General features: G+C 41.2%; 1 protein-coding gene across 2 annotated transcripts in view; it reads left to right on the top strand.

Moving 5' to 3' along the window:
- GPAT3 (glycerol-3-phosphate acyltransferase 3) overlaps positions 1 to 19,827 on the top strand; it is a 92,497-nt gene that overhangs the window by 42,598 nt on the left and 30,072 nt on the right. For both annotated transcript variants that reach the window (XM_033963740.1, XM_033963730.1), the window contains exons 5-6: positions 10,991 to 11,080; positions 13,248 to 13,341. In XM_033963740.1, the coding sequence (XP_033819631.1) occupies positions 10,991 to 11,080; positions 13,248 to 13,341 (184 nt within the window). The remainder of the gene's footprint in view (positions 1 to 10,990; positions 11,081 to 13,247; positions 13,342 to 19,827) is intronic.

The following is a 19,827-nucleotide window of genomic DNA, read 5'->3' as shown; positions in this document are numbered from 1 at the left end:
GACGATCATGGCTACCGGACGTGCTGATTGAGCTCTCCTCGCCACAGTGCGATTAAACAAGAATTTCTAGCTCACTATAAACCCTGCAATACCGAAATTCTATACCGGAGTAACCCACTTTGACACAGGACAATCATGTCTTCAAACAAACCATCAAAATCGGAGCAATCCGGCCCTGGGCCCACAAGCGGTAAGAGGCCTAAGCACGAGGTTGCCTCTCCCGTAAAGCCGGCGCCCATCTCTGTGGAAGCGCAACTCGATCTCATCTTAACAGAGATGCGAGCTTTCAAGAATCTCATGTCTCAGCAAGTTGAAGAATCCCACCTAATCAAAGCTGAAATCGAAGCTTTAAATGCTCAGTTTACCGACGCACGTCACAGGATTGATGCCCTTGAAGATTTTAAACAGAAACACACTGCTGACGTTTTCCTCATACCTCAGCACAGTAAAGACATTGCTGCATTACAATCAGATCTTGAAGATCTGTCGAATAGGAGTCGCCGATGTAATGTGCGTATCCTTGGAATTCCCGAGTCATCCGAAGGTTCGAACACCATTACCTTTCTGCAAACCTTGATTCCATCTCTGCTAGATCTGACCTTCGATCCACCGCTGGAACTGGAACGCGCCCACAGGGTCCCTTCCAGGCCTACACCGAATCAGAAGACACCTCGTCCTATCGTAGCCAAACTACTGCGCTACCAACAAGCATTGAAAATTTTAACCACAGCGAAAGAAAAAAAACAGATTCTTTACCAGAGCAAGAAGATTCTTTTCGTCCCTGATCTGGCCAAAACCACCGCTGCTAAAAGAAAGCTTTTCCTGCAACTGCGCCAGGATCTAAAGGACATAGGAGCACGCTTCGGATTGCTTTACCCAGCGAAAATGCTTGTGACTCACAATAACAAAACTGTAACATACATGAATCCTGTTGATCTTCAACTATATATTGAAACTATCAAGATGCACTAATCGGATCATGTTTTCCTAATATCTGACAATTTGTCTATGTATTCAAATGTATTATCTCGCTCCAGTCCTAGTGTGCTATTGATATTAGCCTTTTCACTATGGCACTGTGGTGTTGAGATAGCCTTTCTGCCTCTGGTCGCTCATGAGGTTCCAGGCCCTCCCGTTTCCAATGTTCTCCCTTAACTTGTCATTCCTCTGGCACTGTTTGCCTTTTTTAGGTATGACATTTTGTTGTTCTATTCAGGTTCAGACTTGGTTTTTCTCTCTGAAATTATACATGTCTCTGTTCGCTAATTCACATATACGATTCTATCACAAATCCAGTATATTAATGTCAATTTCCCTTTTTTATGACTAATTTGAAAATATTATCTTTTAATGTCAATGGACTTAATCACTGCATTAAGCGGAAAAAAGTGTTGAATTATATTAGATCACTGAATCCTGACATTGTTCTTTTTCAAGAAACTCATCTCTCCCACGCTGATAATATAAGAACTACCCTGTTAGGCTACACTGCTTCTATTTTCTCCCCTTCCCAGAAAAAAAAAAATGGAGTTTCCATCTATATCAGGTCATCTTTACCTATAGTAATACACTCTCAAAAAACTGATCTAGATGGTAGATGGTGTTTATTGCATGCTACACTTCATGATTTCCGTTTTACCATACTGAATGTCTATGCCCCGGTGTCTGATACCCCAGATTTCTATCGCTCATTACAATCACTACTTCTTCCTTTCTCACAATATCCAATTATAATTGGAGGAGATCACAACCAACCGCTTGATTATATTTTAGATAGAACCTCTACTTGTAGACCCTCCAAGTCTAAAACTCTACCAGAATTGACATCATTAATACTCAACTTCGCCTTAATAGATCCATGGAGACTCTTAAATCCTACACAACGAGATTACACCCATTTCTCAGCTCCACATAATTCTTACTCTAGGTTGGATTACTTTCTACTGTCCTCTTCCTTAGGCTCAGAGATAACACAAGCTACTATACATCCCATTCTAATATCAGACCATGCACCAGTATCTATTTCAATTACTCTAAAAGCTCCCTTCAGCCCCTCCTCTTGCTGGAGGCTGAATAATGTCATCTTAGCCGATGAAGAAGCGATTAGCAAAATTCACACTTTCACTGAAGATTTTTTCAAATACAACTCTACACCTGATGTTTCCCCTAGCACAATATGGGAAGCCTATAAAGCTACACTGAGAGGACAAATTATTAGTTTAATGTCGTGGAAAAAAAAACAAATGCATCAACATCTCCTCACATTAGAAACTGACATCAAAACACTGGAATCACAATACTCCTCTGATCTTTCCAACTCTGCTATACGCTCCCAACTTATTAAACTCAAATATGAATACAACTCTTCAGCATCCAAACTAGCTAATCAGGATATATTCATTTTGAAATCAGGACAATACATTGGTGGTAATAAAATTGGAAAATCTTTAGCTCAATATCTTAAAGGAAAAAACAAGAAAAGATCGTATATATCCTCTATCATGACCTCTAGTGGCTCCCTAACTTCAAACAGTCGAATTATTAAAACTGAATTTGAAAATTTTTACCTTAAACTGTTTCAATCTGAATCCTCTTCTAATACTGAAGACATCACAAAATTTCTTGATACTATTAGCCATCCGGAATTATCCTCCAAACTCAAAAATATTTTAAATGAACCCCTGACTATCACAGAAATCCAAACTACTATCAAAATGCTAGCCAATAATAAATCCCCCGGCCCAGATGGCATAACAAGTGAATTTTACAAAACTTTTTCCTTAATTCTCTCTCCACACTTACTTTCCTATTTTAACTTCATTCAAAAACATCCAGATCTCCAAAGAAACTTTTCAGAAGCTCATATTGTCATCTTTCCCAAACCTGGCAGAGATAACACCCAACCAAAAAATTATAGGCCCATTTCACTACTTAATTCCGACTATAAAATTCTCACCAAAATTCTATCTACTAGGCTCAATAACGTAATTGACTACATAATTTCCCCCGAACAGGTAGGATTCATTAAACATAGATTTATAGGAGACAACCTACGAATTTTCCATAATGTTAGTGACTTTGCCAAGACCATCTCGGAGCCTGCAATAGGTCTTGCCATCGATGCAGAGAAAGCCTTTGATCGTGTAGAATGGGGGTTCTTGTTGCAGGTTCTGAGATGGTTTAACCTAGGAGACTCTTATCTCTTGGATTCAGGCATTATACTTTAAGCCTCTATCCAAGATTCTCGTCAACGGAACTCTTTCCTCACCAATTGCTTTAGGAAGAGGCACTAGACAAGGATGCCCCCTCTCTCCGCTCCTTTTTAATTTATCTCTGGAACCACTCCTATTAGCGATTAAACAATCTCCTTTAATCCAGGGCATTCCCTTAACTACGAAGGAGCTTAAGGTTGCGGCATATGCCGACGACATTATGCTCTTTATTAGAAATCCCATGTCCTCTCTCTCCTCCTTTATATAATTAACTGATACCTACTCCACCTTTTCCGGTTATAGAGTTAATTGGGAAAAATCTGTTATAATACCTCTAAATGATCTGATAGCTCAAATTGATTTATCTTCATTTCCGTTTGCTTGGTCCTCCTTACCAATTAAATATTTGGGTATCTTTATACACAAAGATCGAGACATTGTAATGGACACCAATATCACCAAATTGAAAGATCTTGTTATAGCATCGATCTCCAAATGGAAACCTCTCTACTTATCCTGGGGGGGACGCTTATCATCCCTCAAGATGACCTTAACGCCACAGATTGTTTACATCCTCACCATGCTTCCCTATCTAGCAAAACCTTCTTTATTTAAATGGTTAGATAAACGAATCTCTGATTTTATATGGGGCAATAAAAGACCCAGAATTGCTTTAACTACATTACAAGCGCCCAGGATGTATGGGGGAGCAAATATTCCTGATTTTCGTAACTATCAATTAGCATCACTTGTTAAATATGGCTCGCAATGGATCACATCCAGTGTTCCCTCTAAGCGGGCGGGTGTTGTGAGCAAACTTTTTTCACCGTGAGCCAAAAATATCGGGCGCCAGCAAGTTATGAGCCAACTCGCCCGATTCTCCTCTCGCCGCCCTGCCATCTGCCGTACGCCTCTTCCGATCGTGCGCTGTGACGAGAAACGTGTGCGCTGCGATGTAATATTTTGTGCGCATTGAAAATATTTGATATTGCGTTTAAATCAAAATCTCAATAAACTTGAAACGAGTGCCCGTGAGATTGTGGGAGGGTTAAATACTCAAAACTTAGAAGTTTTTGCTACGCCAGCTTTCTGGTATCTTTACATACAGTGGCGTACCTAGCATATGTAACATCCGGGGCCCATCATTTTTTGGCACCCCCCCCCATCTGTAAGAAAAACATGATTTTTAGTAACAAACCACACGTCACACATGAGTACCTAGGAAAAGGCAGCATCTTACATATTGCAGTGAGCAGTACATCAATACACCCATTGTAAAACTAAACAAGCCAGACCAGCACAGATCAATCCTACACCGTCAATCCTAACAGAAAACCATGTCTTTCGAACACACAGAACACAGAAAACTCCTTCGCCTAGTAAGGAATATGTAATCACAAACTAACCCCTCCCTCTTTTACAAAACTGTAGTGTGGATTTTAGCTACGGAGGTAACAGCTCTGATGCTCATAAAATTCTGAGCATCAGAGCTGCTACCACCAAGGCTGGTGCTAAAAACGCTTCACAGTTTTGTAAAAGGGGGGATAAAATAAAAATACATAGACAAAGGTTAAATTGAACCAGCAAGAAGCTGGACTCTGCATACAATGCTTCACAGAAACAGTGACACATGTCTCCTAAAGCAATAAATAAATAGAAATTTTTTTCTACCTTTGTCTTCTGTGGTTTCTCCTTTCCTCATCTTCTTGTAACTCTCTTCCTTCCATCCACTGTCTGCCGTCTCTCTTCCCCTATATGGCATCTTCTCTCCTTCTATGCCCCTTCCAGAAACTGTATGCCTCCCCCTTCCATCTCTCCTTTCACCCCATTGGTCTGGCATCTCTCTCCTCGCCTTCCCTCTCCCACACCTCTCCTCATAGTCTGGTATCTCCCCTTCCCTGATTCTCTGGCATCTCTCTCCTTTCCTTTTCTTCCATCTTTCGCTCCCCCTCCATGCTCTCACATCTCCCCCTTCCTTTTCCCTTAGACTGGCATACCTTCCTCCTACGCTCCAAGCCCTGGCATCTCCTTTAATTCCCTCCCTCATCTTCCTTCTCCCTCCAGCTGGGTACCGCAACACTCTTCCCTGCAGCTCTGCACTTCCCCACAATTGCCATGCTTCGGTTCCTCTTCTTCCTTCCTTCCTCCCCCCCCCCCGCGGGACCCTGCGGCACCATCAACTCTTACTCCCTCTAATGTCGGCCCTGCAGCTCCAGACTTCCTCGCACCTTCTCCCCTCCCCCTTTGGATCGCTATTATTTTAAATGTTATAGCCGCGGAGCTGTATCCATCAGTGGAGATGTCTAACCTCGGCCTGCCCCGGAACTCTTACTGCAGCAGACGCCCGTCTAGGCAGGAACAGGAAGTCACTGTTGCAGTAAGAGTTCCGGGGCAGGCCGAGGTTAGACATCTCCACTGATGGATACAGCTCCGCGGCTATAACATTTAAAATAATAGCGATCCAAAGGGGGAGGGGAGAAGGTGCGAGGAAGTCTGGAGCTGCAGGGCCGACATTAGAGGGAGTAAGAGTTGATGGTGCCGCAGGGTCCCGGGGGGGGGGGGAGGAAGGAAGGAAGAAGAGGAACCGAAGCATGGCAATTGTGGGGAAGTGCAATCCCCCCAATGCGTCCCCTTACCTTACCGACGCGTGTGTGCGCTGTGAAGAGAAACTTTGCGCTGCGATGTAATATTTTGTGCGCGAGCGCAGGCCAACGCAGCTTAGCGGGAACACTGATCACATCCCCTCATTTTCATTCCGCTTCTCCATTACCCACCTGGCTAGAGATTGAGGTTTCAATATGTAACCCAATCCCCATCAATGTATTGCCTACTATGTCCATTCCTCCTAGGCTCAAATCCTTCTCCTTGCTCGCCGCCACAAAAGCCGCACTCCGAATACTAGACTACAAGGCTTCTCACTCGATTTTCGCTCAAAGAAATATGGCACTCTGGAACAATCCAGCCATCAAACATAATAAAAGGATTTTCCACTGGACATCCTGGAGTAAATTGGGGATTTGGCAGGTCCAACAGCTCTATCAAAATAATACTCTACATTCCTTTGCTGATCTTATAACTACCTATCCTAGTCTTACTGACAAACAAACACAATGGAGGTTACTTACCAACATTCTCTCTTCTATACAATATTCTCCTGCTTCCTGCATTAGTACATGGGCCTCCTTACTAGAGGCACAAGGGAAAGCAATTTCTTATTTCTACAAAATTTTACAAGGAGGTCAAACCATATCTGCTATAGACACTCAGCGTAAATGGTCTCACGATCTAAATATACAAATCTCGGACAAAGAATGGATTAGACTTTGGACTAAAGTGAATCGTCCTCTTCTCTCAGCTAGTATAACACAATCCTTATATTTTCTAATGAGAAGAGCGATATGGACACCTCATAGAATGAAATTAGCACATTTAAAAAAGGATGACCTCTGTTGGCATTGTCAAAACAGCCCTGGTACGTTAACTCATATGTTATTTAGCTGTCCCAAAATTTTATCTTTTTGGACACAAATTTGGCCTTCAATTAGATCAATAACTAACTGCACGGCAGACTTATCTTTTGCTATTATCATTATGAGATCTCTCCACCCTTGCTTTAAATTCTGCACCTGTGATCCAAAATTGATAGATGTATTGATATCTGTTGGCATACAACATATTTTGCAAAACTGGAAATCCGCTTCTCTTCTAAATTTTACTTTCTGGTGGAACTCTTTATGTTTATATAAGAAATATGAACAATATGCTATTGATAAGCTAAAGTCCAATTCCTCATCTTCACCAAATGACATATGGACTCCCATTGACAAGTACTTACAATCGCTTTAATTATATCACAACTAATTTTCCTTCTTTCCTAATTGTTTCATCTTCAGAGGATGTATACCCTTTATTATTATGTTATTCTTTACCATCTCTGTACACTGTTTATTGATCCATGATATGTAATTTCCTTTTCTTAATTGTTTAATAAACAAAGTGAACTTAAAAAAAGAAAACCATGTCTTTCATACACACAGAACCCCCCCCCCCTTTTTTTTTTTTTTTTTACAAAAGCACGGAAGAAGTTTTTAGCACTGGCTGGCGGGCTGAATGTTCTGCACTGTTCTGACGATCATCGGAGCAGTGCAGAGCATTCAGCATGCTGGCTTGTGTTACAAACCGAAGGAACTGTACAGGTGAAGAAACAGTGGTGCATATCCCCCAATACTGAACAAAATATAAAGATAGCAGATGTATAATTTGAAAAAAGAGAAATAACAAATCACTTTACAAATTAACAAATAAAAATAAAACAGAAAATGGAAAATAAGATACCATTTTATTGGACTAATACATTTTTTCAGGGGTCAAACCCTCTTTCCTTAGGTCAGTAAAGTATACTACTGTTACAGTAGCCTGTCCTGATCTGAGGAAGGAGAATTTGGTCTCTGAAAGTTAGTCAAAAATGTATTAAAATTAGTCCAATAAAATGATCACCGTATTTCCATTTTCTATTTCTAAACATTTATCAACACAGCTAAAATACTACTTTATCCTAAAGCAAAAAAATATATAATTTTTTTCTACCTTTGTCATGTGGTTTCTGCTTTCTTCATTTTCTTGTTATTCTCTTTCTTCCATCCACTGTCTGCCCCTTCCAGAAACCGTCTCTCTCTCCCTGCCATCTCTCCTCTTGACCACCCCCCTTTGGTCTGGCATCCATCATCTTCCCTCTGTTCACTCAAGGTCTGGCATCTCTCTCCTTTCATCTCTCTTTCCCTCCCCCTCCCCTGTGGTTTTTAGCATCTCTCTCTTCTCATTTCCTCCGCTCAGATCTGATATCTCTTGTCTCCTTCCCCGTTCTCTGGCATCTCTCTCCTCTCTCTTCCCTTTCCTTTTCTTCTCTGGTCTTCCTTCTTTATTTTCTGCCTCTGTCTAAATTAAATTCTTTCTTATTATGCAGTCCTTAGTTTCCCTCTTTCCACTGTGTCTACCCACAGCATGCCTTCACCTCCTTTCCTTCACCTCTCACTAACTATCTTCTTCCCCTATCCAGCATATGTCTTTTTCTTTATCCCTCCTTCCATCCAGTATGTGTTCTGTTTCTCCACTTCCATTCAGCATTTCCTCTCCCTTCTCCCCACTTCCATCATCTGCCCTCTTCTCTGTCTCTCCCTTCCTCTCACCTTTTTTTCCGATTTTGGCAACATGATCAGCAACGGGCCCCCTCCCTGCGATGATACTCAAGATTGGCAACGGGCCCCCCCCCACCGTGATGACACTCAAGATCAGCAACGGGCTCCCGCCAGCATCAACAGCACTTCAAATCAGCACCGCGATGCTCAATCCAAAGCTTCCCTCTGACTCGAACTGCCTGGGCGGAAACAGGAAGCTGTGTCGGAGGGAGTTTTGGGCTGAGCACCGCGTTGCCGATCTGAAATGCTGTTGATGCCGGGGGAAGAAGGAGGCCCGTTGCCGATCTTGAGTGATGGAGGGGGGTGGGCGTTGCCGATAATCACTGTTTGAAAAAAAAAAAAGGGGGGGGGAGCTCTCTCTTTGCCCTCCTTCAGCGGGCCCCCTCACAGCTTCGGGCCCTAGGCATGTGCTTCTTGGGCATATTGATTAGTCCGGCCCTGGAGGGGAGGATAGGGTTTGAAAATGTTTATGGATATGTTGTGTAAAGTAATTACTATCTGACTTTTCTAGTATATTTTGAGATTTGTATTGACTCATCAGTCTCTTAGTGAGATGGAGAGGGAGTTGACAGGCATTTCTGGGGTTCATTTACTCATAGCAAAACTGTTGTTTTAAGTTAAATTGCTGTATTTTATTTCCTTGTAAACCATATTGGATGATCCTTTGAACAAGAAAGGTGGTATATAAACTCCCGATTAAATTAGACACAACAAAAGAAAACTCATTTTGTCTTGTTGGATTAATTTTCTTTGTCTAGAGTGAAAGGATGAGGGAATAATAGCTTTGTAGTATGAACTTAATAATTATATACAAGGACACCCTTTCCATATGTATAGTATCTAGTTCATTAGTATATACAGTGTTGCACAAGATAATTCACATAAATACAATCATTACAGCGGAACTCCAGGAAACTCATTTGCATGCAAAATTGTTTGAAAATCAATCGCCGTTTTCAAATCAGACGTTTAAGGGCCCCACAATGACCCACAGAATTTTTAATGGTGATTATAGAGCATCCATGCCTGAGTGCCAGTGGGAAGGATAATGGAACTTGGGTCTTCCAGATGCTTGAATACCAGTTCCCCCTTTTTTTACTTCCTTCCTTTTTTCTTTCCTTTTCATGTTTGAGTCTGAGGGTTCTGCGTCTCACGTTTTCTTCCTCCGAGGGCTGGGGTCTCTCAGGAACCAGGGCCTTGGCTAATTCCAGCATTGCTGCAGTATTGATGATATGAAGGGGAGGGTAGTGACGGGAGGATTTTATTTTTGCTTTTGGGGGTTGGGAGTTATTGTAGTTGTCACATCTGAAAAATTTGATGATATTATGATTGTCCCTTTTCAGATTCTGTTATCGTTGTTGTTGTGCTTTTTGTATGCTGTTCTTCTGCTTGTGATTGTTCCCATCAATAAAAATTGACCATAAAAAAAAGAGTCTTCATAAATCACAAAGTTTTAAATGATTGCAATTGAAGCAGGCTATTCAGGTGGGGAATGGAAAAATCTTGAAAATCAGTATAGTTTGCCGGTCTTATGTTTTCAGGCGGACTTCCTGGGTCACCAGGCCGCGCAGTGGTATAAATTGATATCTGGATTTTTAAATAAGAAAACAAAAAGCTAGCTTTCGGGACATTTGGAGCATTAAGATAAAGCATCAAATTACTGCGTCTCAATGACCATGAGTTTGGGCTTGGAGGATGAGATGTACGGTGTCTGCATCTATGAGACAAACATGATTTTTCTTACTACATAGAGCATTTTGGACCTCCAGTTCGTTTACAAAAATTAGATAACTCTAAGTCTAATAGATGCTGGCATTGTCATCTTGAAGCAGGGATATTAGATCATTTGCTATTCTATTGTCCAATGATACTTAGCTTTTGGAAGTCCATTTGGGGACAAGTAAACAATTTACTAGAAAATCCGTATATTATTTGGTACAGCAATGAGAGCTAAGAGCCAAATATCTTCTAAAAATTAAAAAAAACTTTTGCTTATTATGACAGAGGTTGCCATACAACAAATTTGAAAAACTGGGATAGACTGAACTATAATATTTGGTGGAGTTCGTTGTGCCACGTTTTTAAGAAGTTTAAGAATGATTGAGAGCCATTAACAAAATATTGTACAGAATGAATATTGGGTTTTTTTCTCCCTTTATTTATACACATACAGGGTGGGGGGAGGATATGTTATGTTTTTTATCTGAAATTCAATTCATGGTACAAGGGGGGATATTTGATGTATATTAGTTCTTGATGGAATATTAAGCGTTCTTAAAGTGTATATCTTAAGTTGCACTTATTGAAAGTTGTAAAAATGAATAAAGAATATAAAAAAGAGTTGTAAGTAGTACAATAATGCTGAATCTTCTACTGTCTAGGTTTTAAAAACAAACTTCAGCTTGCTTCTTTACCATGATACAATCGTTTCACCTCTCTCACCCTCCCTCCCCGCCCACCCCAGGCTACATGTGGCTGAGTTGTGAGAACTTCGATATTCGGAAGTTAGTCTGTACATGTGTTTTTATCAGTTCACATTAGTAAACTTTTTTTTTTAATATAAGCATATCTTTGTTTCTGCAGAGTGAAAAACTGGCTCAGTGAACTGGTTCATTTGGTGTGCTGTCGTATTCTTGCCAGAGCACTGTCAAGTGCTATTCAGTATCATAACAAGTGAGTGAGGCAATTTCACACAAGTACAGGAGTCAAAACAGTGATCATGATGCTACTGTAGGAATAGAGGGCTGGCTTTAAGTGGCTCAGTAGTTTGTGAACTTGCTATTAATTGCATTAAATCTATTTAACTAATTTATTTATTAAACATTTGGTATACTGCATTCGTACTAGAACTTTCGTATCACTGTGATTAATAAAAGGAAAATTGGACATCTCGTATAGAGCAATCCAATGGAATAAAAATACATGAGTATGGGGGGCATGGTAGCACAATATTCATTCAGCAGAAATGATAGCGGACTCGAAAAGGCTCAAAAAGATATGGATGCTGGGACTGATTCTTAACCTCATCTTATTTGTTAGATCCTGTCAGAAAGTCAGATATTTAGTTCCTTTTTGAATTTCTGAAAGCAGCTTTCCATAGGGCATTCCATAAGATCTAGCCAAGATGCAGAGTGTGACCTGATGGGTGGAATCAAGAACGGGGATAGGATAACTAAAAAATAAGCTTGGGATGAGTATAAAGGCCAGGGGAATAAAGGAATAACTAGAGAATGTGGCATGGGAAGGGGGGGAGGGAGAGATTTTGATAACTGGTTAAATCTACAGCCTCAGCACCCTGAGGTTGTGGGTTCAAACCCATGATGCTCCTTATGACCCTGGGCAAGTCACCTAATCCCCCCATTGTCCCAGGTCCATTAGATAGATTTTGAGTCCACCAAGATAGACAGGGAAAAATGCTTGAGTACCTGAATAAATTCATGTAAACCATTCTAAGCTCCTCTGGGAGAACAGTATAGAAAATTGAGTGAATAAATAAATATATAAAATAAAGAATCAAGACAGAGAGGAGGATCAGTATAGAACTCTTGGTGGGCTAGAGTTCAGATTTTGAATTTAATGCAATAAGAAATCAGGAGCTAGAATTGCTAAAAAAAAGTAGCAGGAAACTTGTTTTGCATGATGTTTATTGTACAAGATGTGTGTGTGTGTGTTTTAATGATTGCAGATGCTATTATGCAATTGAATGCTAGATTCCCAGTTATCTCCAATTATATTCTTGCAGAGTTCTAGTGAATTATTTCCTTTCAGTGTTGTTCAGTCTGTCATCTTAAAGGGAGCCTTCTCTTGCTCTTCTTTAAATGCAAGGATACAAGTCAGATTCCCTTAACCATTCTTGCAGAGTGAGACTTTAAATGTTGATACCACAGTGGCTACAATAGGGATTTATATGTTCAGTTAGGCCAACCAGAGTTTTAGGCCTCCTTCGCAGTGCATTCTGGGATGCATTAGGCATGGCCTAAGACTCCAGTTGGCCCTATGGGAAGGGCTTTAGGCGTCTGAGCTAATCAGAGCCTTAGGCCCCTCTCTGGTGCATCCCAAAATGCACTGGGAAGGGAAGACCCACCATTTTGGAGTGGCAGACCGGTCAGAAGGTATGAGCATCCCTCTGGTCGGACATTCAACTGAAAGGTATGGGTGGGGTTAGGGGTAGAGTTAAAGGTGCGGGATGGGGAGAAATATCAAGGGGGGGTTGAGTTGGGGGGGTGGCGGCAGGAGGGAGTGAGTATCCCTCCTACCCAGCTTACTTTGGGAGGGGAGTTCTAGGGTGGGCTGGAGTGGGCATTCCTTCTGCCGGCCGACTTCATGGGGAGGGTTGGGGGTTCCCTACCGCAGCCGCTCAGCTGATCATGACAGGGGGATTCCCTTGCCACAACCAATTAATGGTAAGAGATCAGGCATGATTCTCTAAATGGCGCCTTTGACATCTGTGCCGGTTAGAGAATCGGGCCGATTAGGTGGGGTTGGGCGTCTGTCCCTTAGGGTAGATGCGATTCTGTATAGGATGCTGGTGTGCGATTCTCAGCTGCTTCTTAGGTGGCTGCAGAAGCCGGCGTCCTATAAAATGCTGCTGTTTCAAATGGGCCTAAATTAGAGTGAGAAAAAAAAAATCATGTCAAAAAATTATTTATCACGCTGCCACTTAGATTGTTTTAAAATTAAAACACCATCTTGAAAAAAAATTGAAGAGGAATATTAAACAGCTTAGTTATGCTATTGTTGCTCCTTCTCTGCTTTAAAACAATAACAGACTATTTAAAACTACAGTACCAAAACCATCTCTTAACTACACATTTGACATTTTAATTTTTTTGTTTTTCAGGGAGAACAAACCAAAAAAAGGAGGTATTTGTGTTGCCAATCACACATCTCCCATTGACGTCCTCATCCTGGCTAATGACGGGTGCTATGCCATGGTAGGAGTAGGCAGAACCAGCAGGCTGAAAACATATTTGCAAGGGAAAGGGTGCCAGGCCTGTGAATGTTTCATTATCAGCTGGTAGCTTTGCTTTATCTTCTGAGAGGGCATCAATTAGTCCCTGGCTTTTTGTCTGTGCCACATATCATACCAAGGGGAACATGATGACAGGGGGACAAATTTTTCCCCATCCCCAAAAGAACTCAGTTTCCCCAACCCTGTAGATTTTGTCCCTGCCCCTACCCCATTAATGCAAGCTCTGCCTTAACCACACAAGCCTTGAACAGTTATGCTTTTAAAGTGTTTGAGGCTTATGCAGATGAGGACAGAGCTTACAAGAATGGGGCAGGGATAGGAAAAGTACTCGACAGGATGGGAAAATGAGTTCCTGTGGGGACGGGAAAAAATTTGTCCCCATGTCATTCTCTAGGCCAATGCAATAAGCCATGCATTCAAGCTGTGTGCTGAAGCTCAACTAATTTTAAAACCAGTTTTGATCCATTACTCCTTTTTTGCTTTGAGGTGCACAGTGATGGTCTTATTACTCTTGTTAATATGGTGCCTTAGTAGCTTTAATTGAAAGGAGCTCTTTAGCTTAGCCGTTTCAACATTAACTAAGTCAGAATGCTCCTTGCATTTGTTTATGCATTGCAAAACTATATCAGGAAAAGAGCACAATGTCTATATCTGTTATAACAAACCTTAAAATGAAAATCATGGCTGATAGCTTGCATGCTGAAGCACTCCTCAATGTTGTGATTTGAATTACAACTAATAGAAGTTCACTACTCAAACCTGTGTAACATAAACATTGGTTTGTAGGACTCTTAACGCAGATATCTTCATCAAAACATAGCCTTGTCAGGTCTTATATTTTATGCCACCATCATGTGTAGTTGAGTTATTATATTTGTATATCATCTCTTATCCCAGGACAAGCAGGCAGCATATTCTCACATGTGGGTGACGTCATCCATGGAGCCCCAATGCAGACAGCCTCGCAAGCAGACTTGCTTGTAGAACTTTAGAAAGTTCGCAACTGCCGCACCGCGCATGCGCCAGTACCTTCCTGCCCAACCTAGGGCGCATCTCCTCAGTTTTCCGTGGAGCCGAGAAGTCCTCTTTTCGACGCTCTGCACTAGACTTAGTCTTTTTGTGCCTTCTCTCACCGCGGCTTGTGTATTGTTTTTTTCTTACAGGGTCACTGTGTTTTCTTTTTTGCATCTTATTTAAAAAAAAAAAAAAAAAAATTGAACATTTTTTTTCGTGTCACAGCGGGGCCTTCCCTCACTGACCCACATAGGTGGTGTGTTTAGGGCCTGACCATCGTCCGAAGTCGTGTACTTGCTGTGCTATTCTTCAACCTCGAGCCATTAAACGTCATCGAGTTCAGGTAGAGAAGATTTTCGGCGGTATGGATACTCCAACCCCGAATCCAGTCAAGTCTTCTACGGGGCTCCCAAGGCCTACCTCGTCCTTGACCTTAATTAAACCTTCCTCGTTTGGCAAGTCCTTGTCTTCGAGCAAATCCTCTCCTGAGGAACAGCTCTCCTCACTGTCTCCCTCAGGTAAGGTAGTTCAGCAGTCTCCTTCGGATATGCCACCCTTAGAATGGGTAGTCATAAAGCTGCCCAAGCACCATGTTTCCAAATCATAGCGTCATTCTTCATCATCTTCCTCTGAGACTATAGCCACTCAGCAGTATCACAAGGAGTCGAGTCCTTGGCAGTGCCTCGATCTGAATCTACACACTCTGCAAGGAGTCAAGTCTTTGCGAGTGTCTCGACAGAAATCTACACACTCTATTCAAGGAGCTGAGTCCTTGTGAGTGCCTCGAGATACCTCAACACAAGGAGACGAGTCCTTTTTGGTGTCTCTATGTCGATCTCCAACTTCCAGCCCTCCTTTCTCACAAAAGGCCTTGCCCTTTTCGAGGCACAGGGCGAGGACGCCTCGACATCCATCGAAGTGGGATCTGTCTGACTCGAGGCACAGTTCTAATCTAATCTTCCATTTGTGTGTCGCACATACCTATACAAGCTCAAGGCGACAGATCAAGGAGGAAGGGGGAAAATAGTAGGAAACGGGGTATGGAGAAATAAGAGAGGGAATCCAGAAGAAGGGGGAGTTATACAGAAACTAAGACTGTTAGTTGTCAAAGAGGTGAGTCTTCAGGTTTTTTCTGAATGTAGTGTAGTTTGTCTCTGCCCTGAAACTTCTGGTAGGTCATTCCAGGTTTTCACACCCAGATAAGTTAGCATAGAGTGGGAAATTCGCTTGTAGTGAAGGTTTTTGTGGATTGTAGATTTAGTTGGATTCTGTTAAGGATTATTTTTGATGTCGACCAAACATTAGAGAATAATTGGATGAGAGGGGCTGCTGAGCTTCCTCATAGGATCTGGTGTAGGATACAAGATGATTTGAAAATTATTTGGGATGATATTGGGAGCCAATGTAATTGCCTGATGAAGGTTGTGATTGAGTCAAATTTATTTAATTTGTAGATTAGTCTAACTACTGTGTTCTGGATGAGCTGTAGTTTGTGGATGAGAGAGTGTAGGTGGCCAAGGTAGGTGGAGTTGCAGTAGTCCAGTTGATATAGGACCATCATCTGAATGATCAGAGCAAAGTGGTGTGGGTGGAAGTATGATCTTGTGAATCGCAGTTGACACATAGTGTAGATGATCTTTTTCGGAAGGTTAGATATTTGTGGTTCCATTCTGAGAGTGTCGTCTAAGATGCAGCCTAGTACCTTGGTGGATTTTTCTATTATGAGAGTAATGCCTGATGGAAAGTGAGGTTAGGTATGACATTCTGTTGTGCGGTGTGGAAACCAATGGCTTTGGTCTTAGTGGCGTTCAGTTTCAGCTTGTTGTTCGTTGCCCAGGTTTGAATTTTGTCTATATTTGAGATTTTTTTCGGCAATATTAGGATGGTTATTGGTTATGGGAATGAGGAGGAGGATGTTGTCGGCATACGATAGTACCATTTCATCTTTCATTTTGATGTGACCCAGCAAGCTCATGATTATCTGGCAATGAGCTCTTTGATGATTCTTTCGAGGCAGCTACCAAATGCTTGTCTGAGCATGAGAAATCATTTGCTTCCATCATCAGACCAAAGCCTAAGCCTCCTACTGCCAAGACTTCCAGACCTCTTCCATCCTACCAGAGGCGTTTTCATCAGCAGACAGCTCCTTATTCAAGGGTGCCCCCTAAGAAACAACAGCAGCAAAAAAGAGCAAAGGCAACAAAAATCTCAGCCTTCTGCTGCACCAAAGTCTTCTCAGTCTTTTTACACAGAGTCAGGGGTCTCTGCTTCATCCCAACCTGCAGTCTCTACACCTGACAGCTTGGTTCCTCTCAATCTAACTGCCACTCTACAGTTTTCTCAATCTGTACAGGACATTCTAGAAGTTTCTAGGAAGCCTACTACTCGACAATGTTGCAACCAGAAATGGATTAGATGTTCTGCTTGGTGCACCATTCATCACAAGGAGCCTCAGTCTACCTCCTTGTCTTCAATTTTGGATTACCTGTTGCATTTGTCTCAATCTGGCCTCAAATCTACATCCATTCGAGTCCATCTCAGTGCAATTGCTGCTTTTCATCAGCCTATCGAAGGGAAACCCCTCTCTACTCATCCCATGGTTTCCAGATTTATGAAAAGTCTTTTCAATGTCAAACCACCTCTCAAACCGCCTCCAGTGGTTTGGGATCTCAGTGTTGCTCTTGCTCAATTGATAAAGCCTTCTTTTGAACCAATGGCTTCGGCTCATCTCAAATATCTCACTTGGAAAGTGGTTTTTCTCATTGCTCTCACATCTGCTCGCAGAGTCAGTGAGCTACAAGCTTTAGTAGAGGACCCAACTTTCACAGTATTTCATCATGACAAGGTGGTCCTCTGTACTCATCCTAAATTCTTGCCTAAAGTGGTGTTAGAATTTCATCTCAATCAATTCATTGTACTTCCAGTGTTTTTTCCAAAGCCTCATTCTCATCCTGGAGAAACAGCTCTTTATACTCTGGATTGTAAGTGTGCTTTGGCTTTCTACTTGCAAAGAACTAAGCCACACAGATCTGTTCCTCAACTTTTTGTCTCCTTCAGTCTAAACAAGTTGGAACACCTGATTTTCAAGCGTACCATCTCCAACTGGTTAGCTGCTTGCATTGCTTTCTGCTATGCTCATTCTGGACTGCATCTACAGAGTCGAGTCACAGTCCATAAAGTCAGAGCCATGGTGGCATCAGTAGCTTTCCTTAGATCTACTTCTATTGAGGAAATCTACAAAGCTGCCACTTGGTCCTCGGTTCATACCACCTCTCATTATTGTCTGGATTCCTTTTCCAGACGGGATGGCCATTTTGGCCAGGCAGTTTTACAAAATTTATTCTCCTAAATTGCCAACACTCCCACCATCCCATTCTGGTTAGCTTAGAGGTCACCCACATGTGAGAATATGCTGCCTGTTTGTCCTGGGATAAAGCACAGTTACTTACCATAACAGGTGTTATCCAGGGACAGCAGGCAAATATTCTCACAACCCACCCAACTCCCCTGGTTGACTTCTTAGCTAGTTATCTGAACTGAGGAGACGCGCCCTAGATTGGGCGGGAAGGCACTCGCTCATGTGCAATGCGGCAGTCACAAACTTTCTAAAGTTCTACAAGCAAGTCTGCTTGTGAGGTTCTCCGCATCATGGCTCCGTGGATGACGTCACCCACATGTGAGAATATCTGCCTGCTGTCCCTGGATAACACCTGTTACGGTAAGTAACTGTTCTTTTTTTGGAACTGTTAAAGAACATTTTAAATACAAGATTCTTGTTGCAATCTCCTTCACTTCTTTGTGTTTCTTAGAACTCTAGAGAAGCACCAGGTCTAGAATACACCAAAAACCGCTTCCCCTTTCCCAGCTTTGCATCTGCTAAGTTTAGGTGTATTTTTAACTGTAAAATCTATTATTGTTAAGTACTGGTAATTATATTTTAGGTAGTGTCTTTAAAAAGAAATCATTCATATTAGATTTGAGTGTGTTGCAAAGAGAAGAACAAATTGCAACTCTTCAGAAATGCGGTAAATGATGTTTTGTTTTATTTTTTGCAGGAGCTTGATATACCACAATTGTCCATCAATAGTGACTATGTAGTTTATAAGAATAAAATATCAAAGTGAAAGGAAGGAAAGGGAAGGGACCAAATTAAGGGTAAGGAAAGTACAGGGGAGGAGAAATCAAGCAGGAGGCTGAAGGCTTCACAGAAGTGAAAGGCTTTAAGGAATTAATTATTTTAAAAAAATGTATTTTCCGCCTACAACATGGACAGATTATAATACAACAAATAGAATATTTCACATAATCTTCACAACAAAACAAACTGCAGCAAATAACCTTACTACATCATTCCCTCTTCCAAAATTTAAACTTAGAAAAAGAGGATTCCTGTCTAAGAAAAGAAGGAAAAGAGTTCCACAGCTTGGAGTCCAGATAGCTAAAAGCTGTTTCAGGGGAAATAGCACCAGAGAGTGCTGGGAGAGCTAGCAAGTTGCTAGAGGACTGGAGTAACCAAGTAGGGGTGTAGGAAATAAGAAGATTACCGATATAGACTGGGGCAGATGGAAAGTGATGGGGAGCCAGTGTTTGGATAACAGGAGAGGGGTGACATGATAGAAGTGGCTGGCCCAGTGAAGGAGTTTGACAGCAGTAGACTGGACAAGTTATAGTTGTGCAATCAAGTTTCAAGTTTATTAAATATTTGATATACTACCTTATCAATTTATTTCAAGGTGATTATACATTTTAAAATAGGGTAAAAACAATTAATACAAATTAACATAACTTTAACAAAAAAGCATATTCAATAAAACTATAATTTGTAGACAAACGGGTACGAGTAGGAAGAAAGGGTAGAACTACAATGGTTAAAAAAAAGTAAGATATAAAGGTATAAACATAAGGGAGGGGTTAAAAACAAATAATTCCAATACAAGTGGACTCGTAAAAAATAAAAATTTTAAAATCCTTAAAAGGACATTTATACTTGAAAGGCATCTTTAAACAGGAATGTCTTAAGAAAAGATTTAAATTTTTCAAGATTAGTTATCTCTCTTAAAGCATTTGGTGCCGAATTCCAGAGTGTTGGGGAAACTACTGAAAAGATAGAGTTTCTTCTAGTGTTAATATGATTCAGAGTTGGAATTGCTAATAAATTTTGCTCTGAAGAACGAAGAAAACGCGATGTAGTGTACGGTATAAAAAATGTATTAATGAATTCTGGCTGTTCAGTGTTTCTTGTTTTAAAAGTTAATAATAGAGTTTTATAAATAACACAGTGATGGATGGTAAGCCAATGGGCTTTTATCAGAAGAGGAGTTATGTAGTCGTATTTTTTGGCCTTGTAAATGACTTTTACTGCTGTACTCTAGATTATTTGTAAATGTTTTAACTGTGCTTTGGTAATACAATGATATAAGGCATTGCCATAATC

The sequence above is a fragment of the Geotrypetes seraphini genome, chromosome 1, assembly GCF_902459505.1.
Source record: "Geotrypetes seraphini chromosome 1, aGeoSer1.1, whole genome shotgun sequence".
Lineage (NCBI taxonomy): Eukaryota > Metazoa > Chordata > Amphibia > Gymnophiona > Dermophiidae > Geotrypetes > Geotrypetes seraphini.
This window is presented reverse-complemented; position numbering and strand designations above follow the sequence as displayed.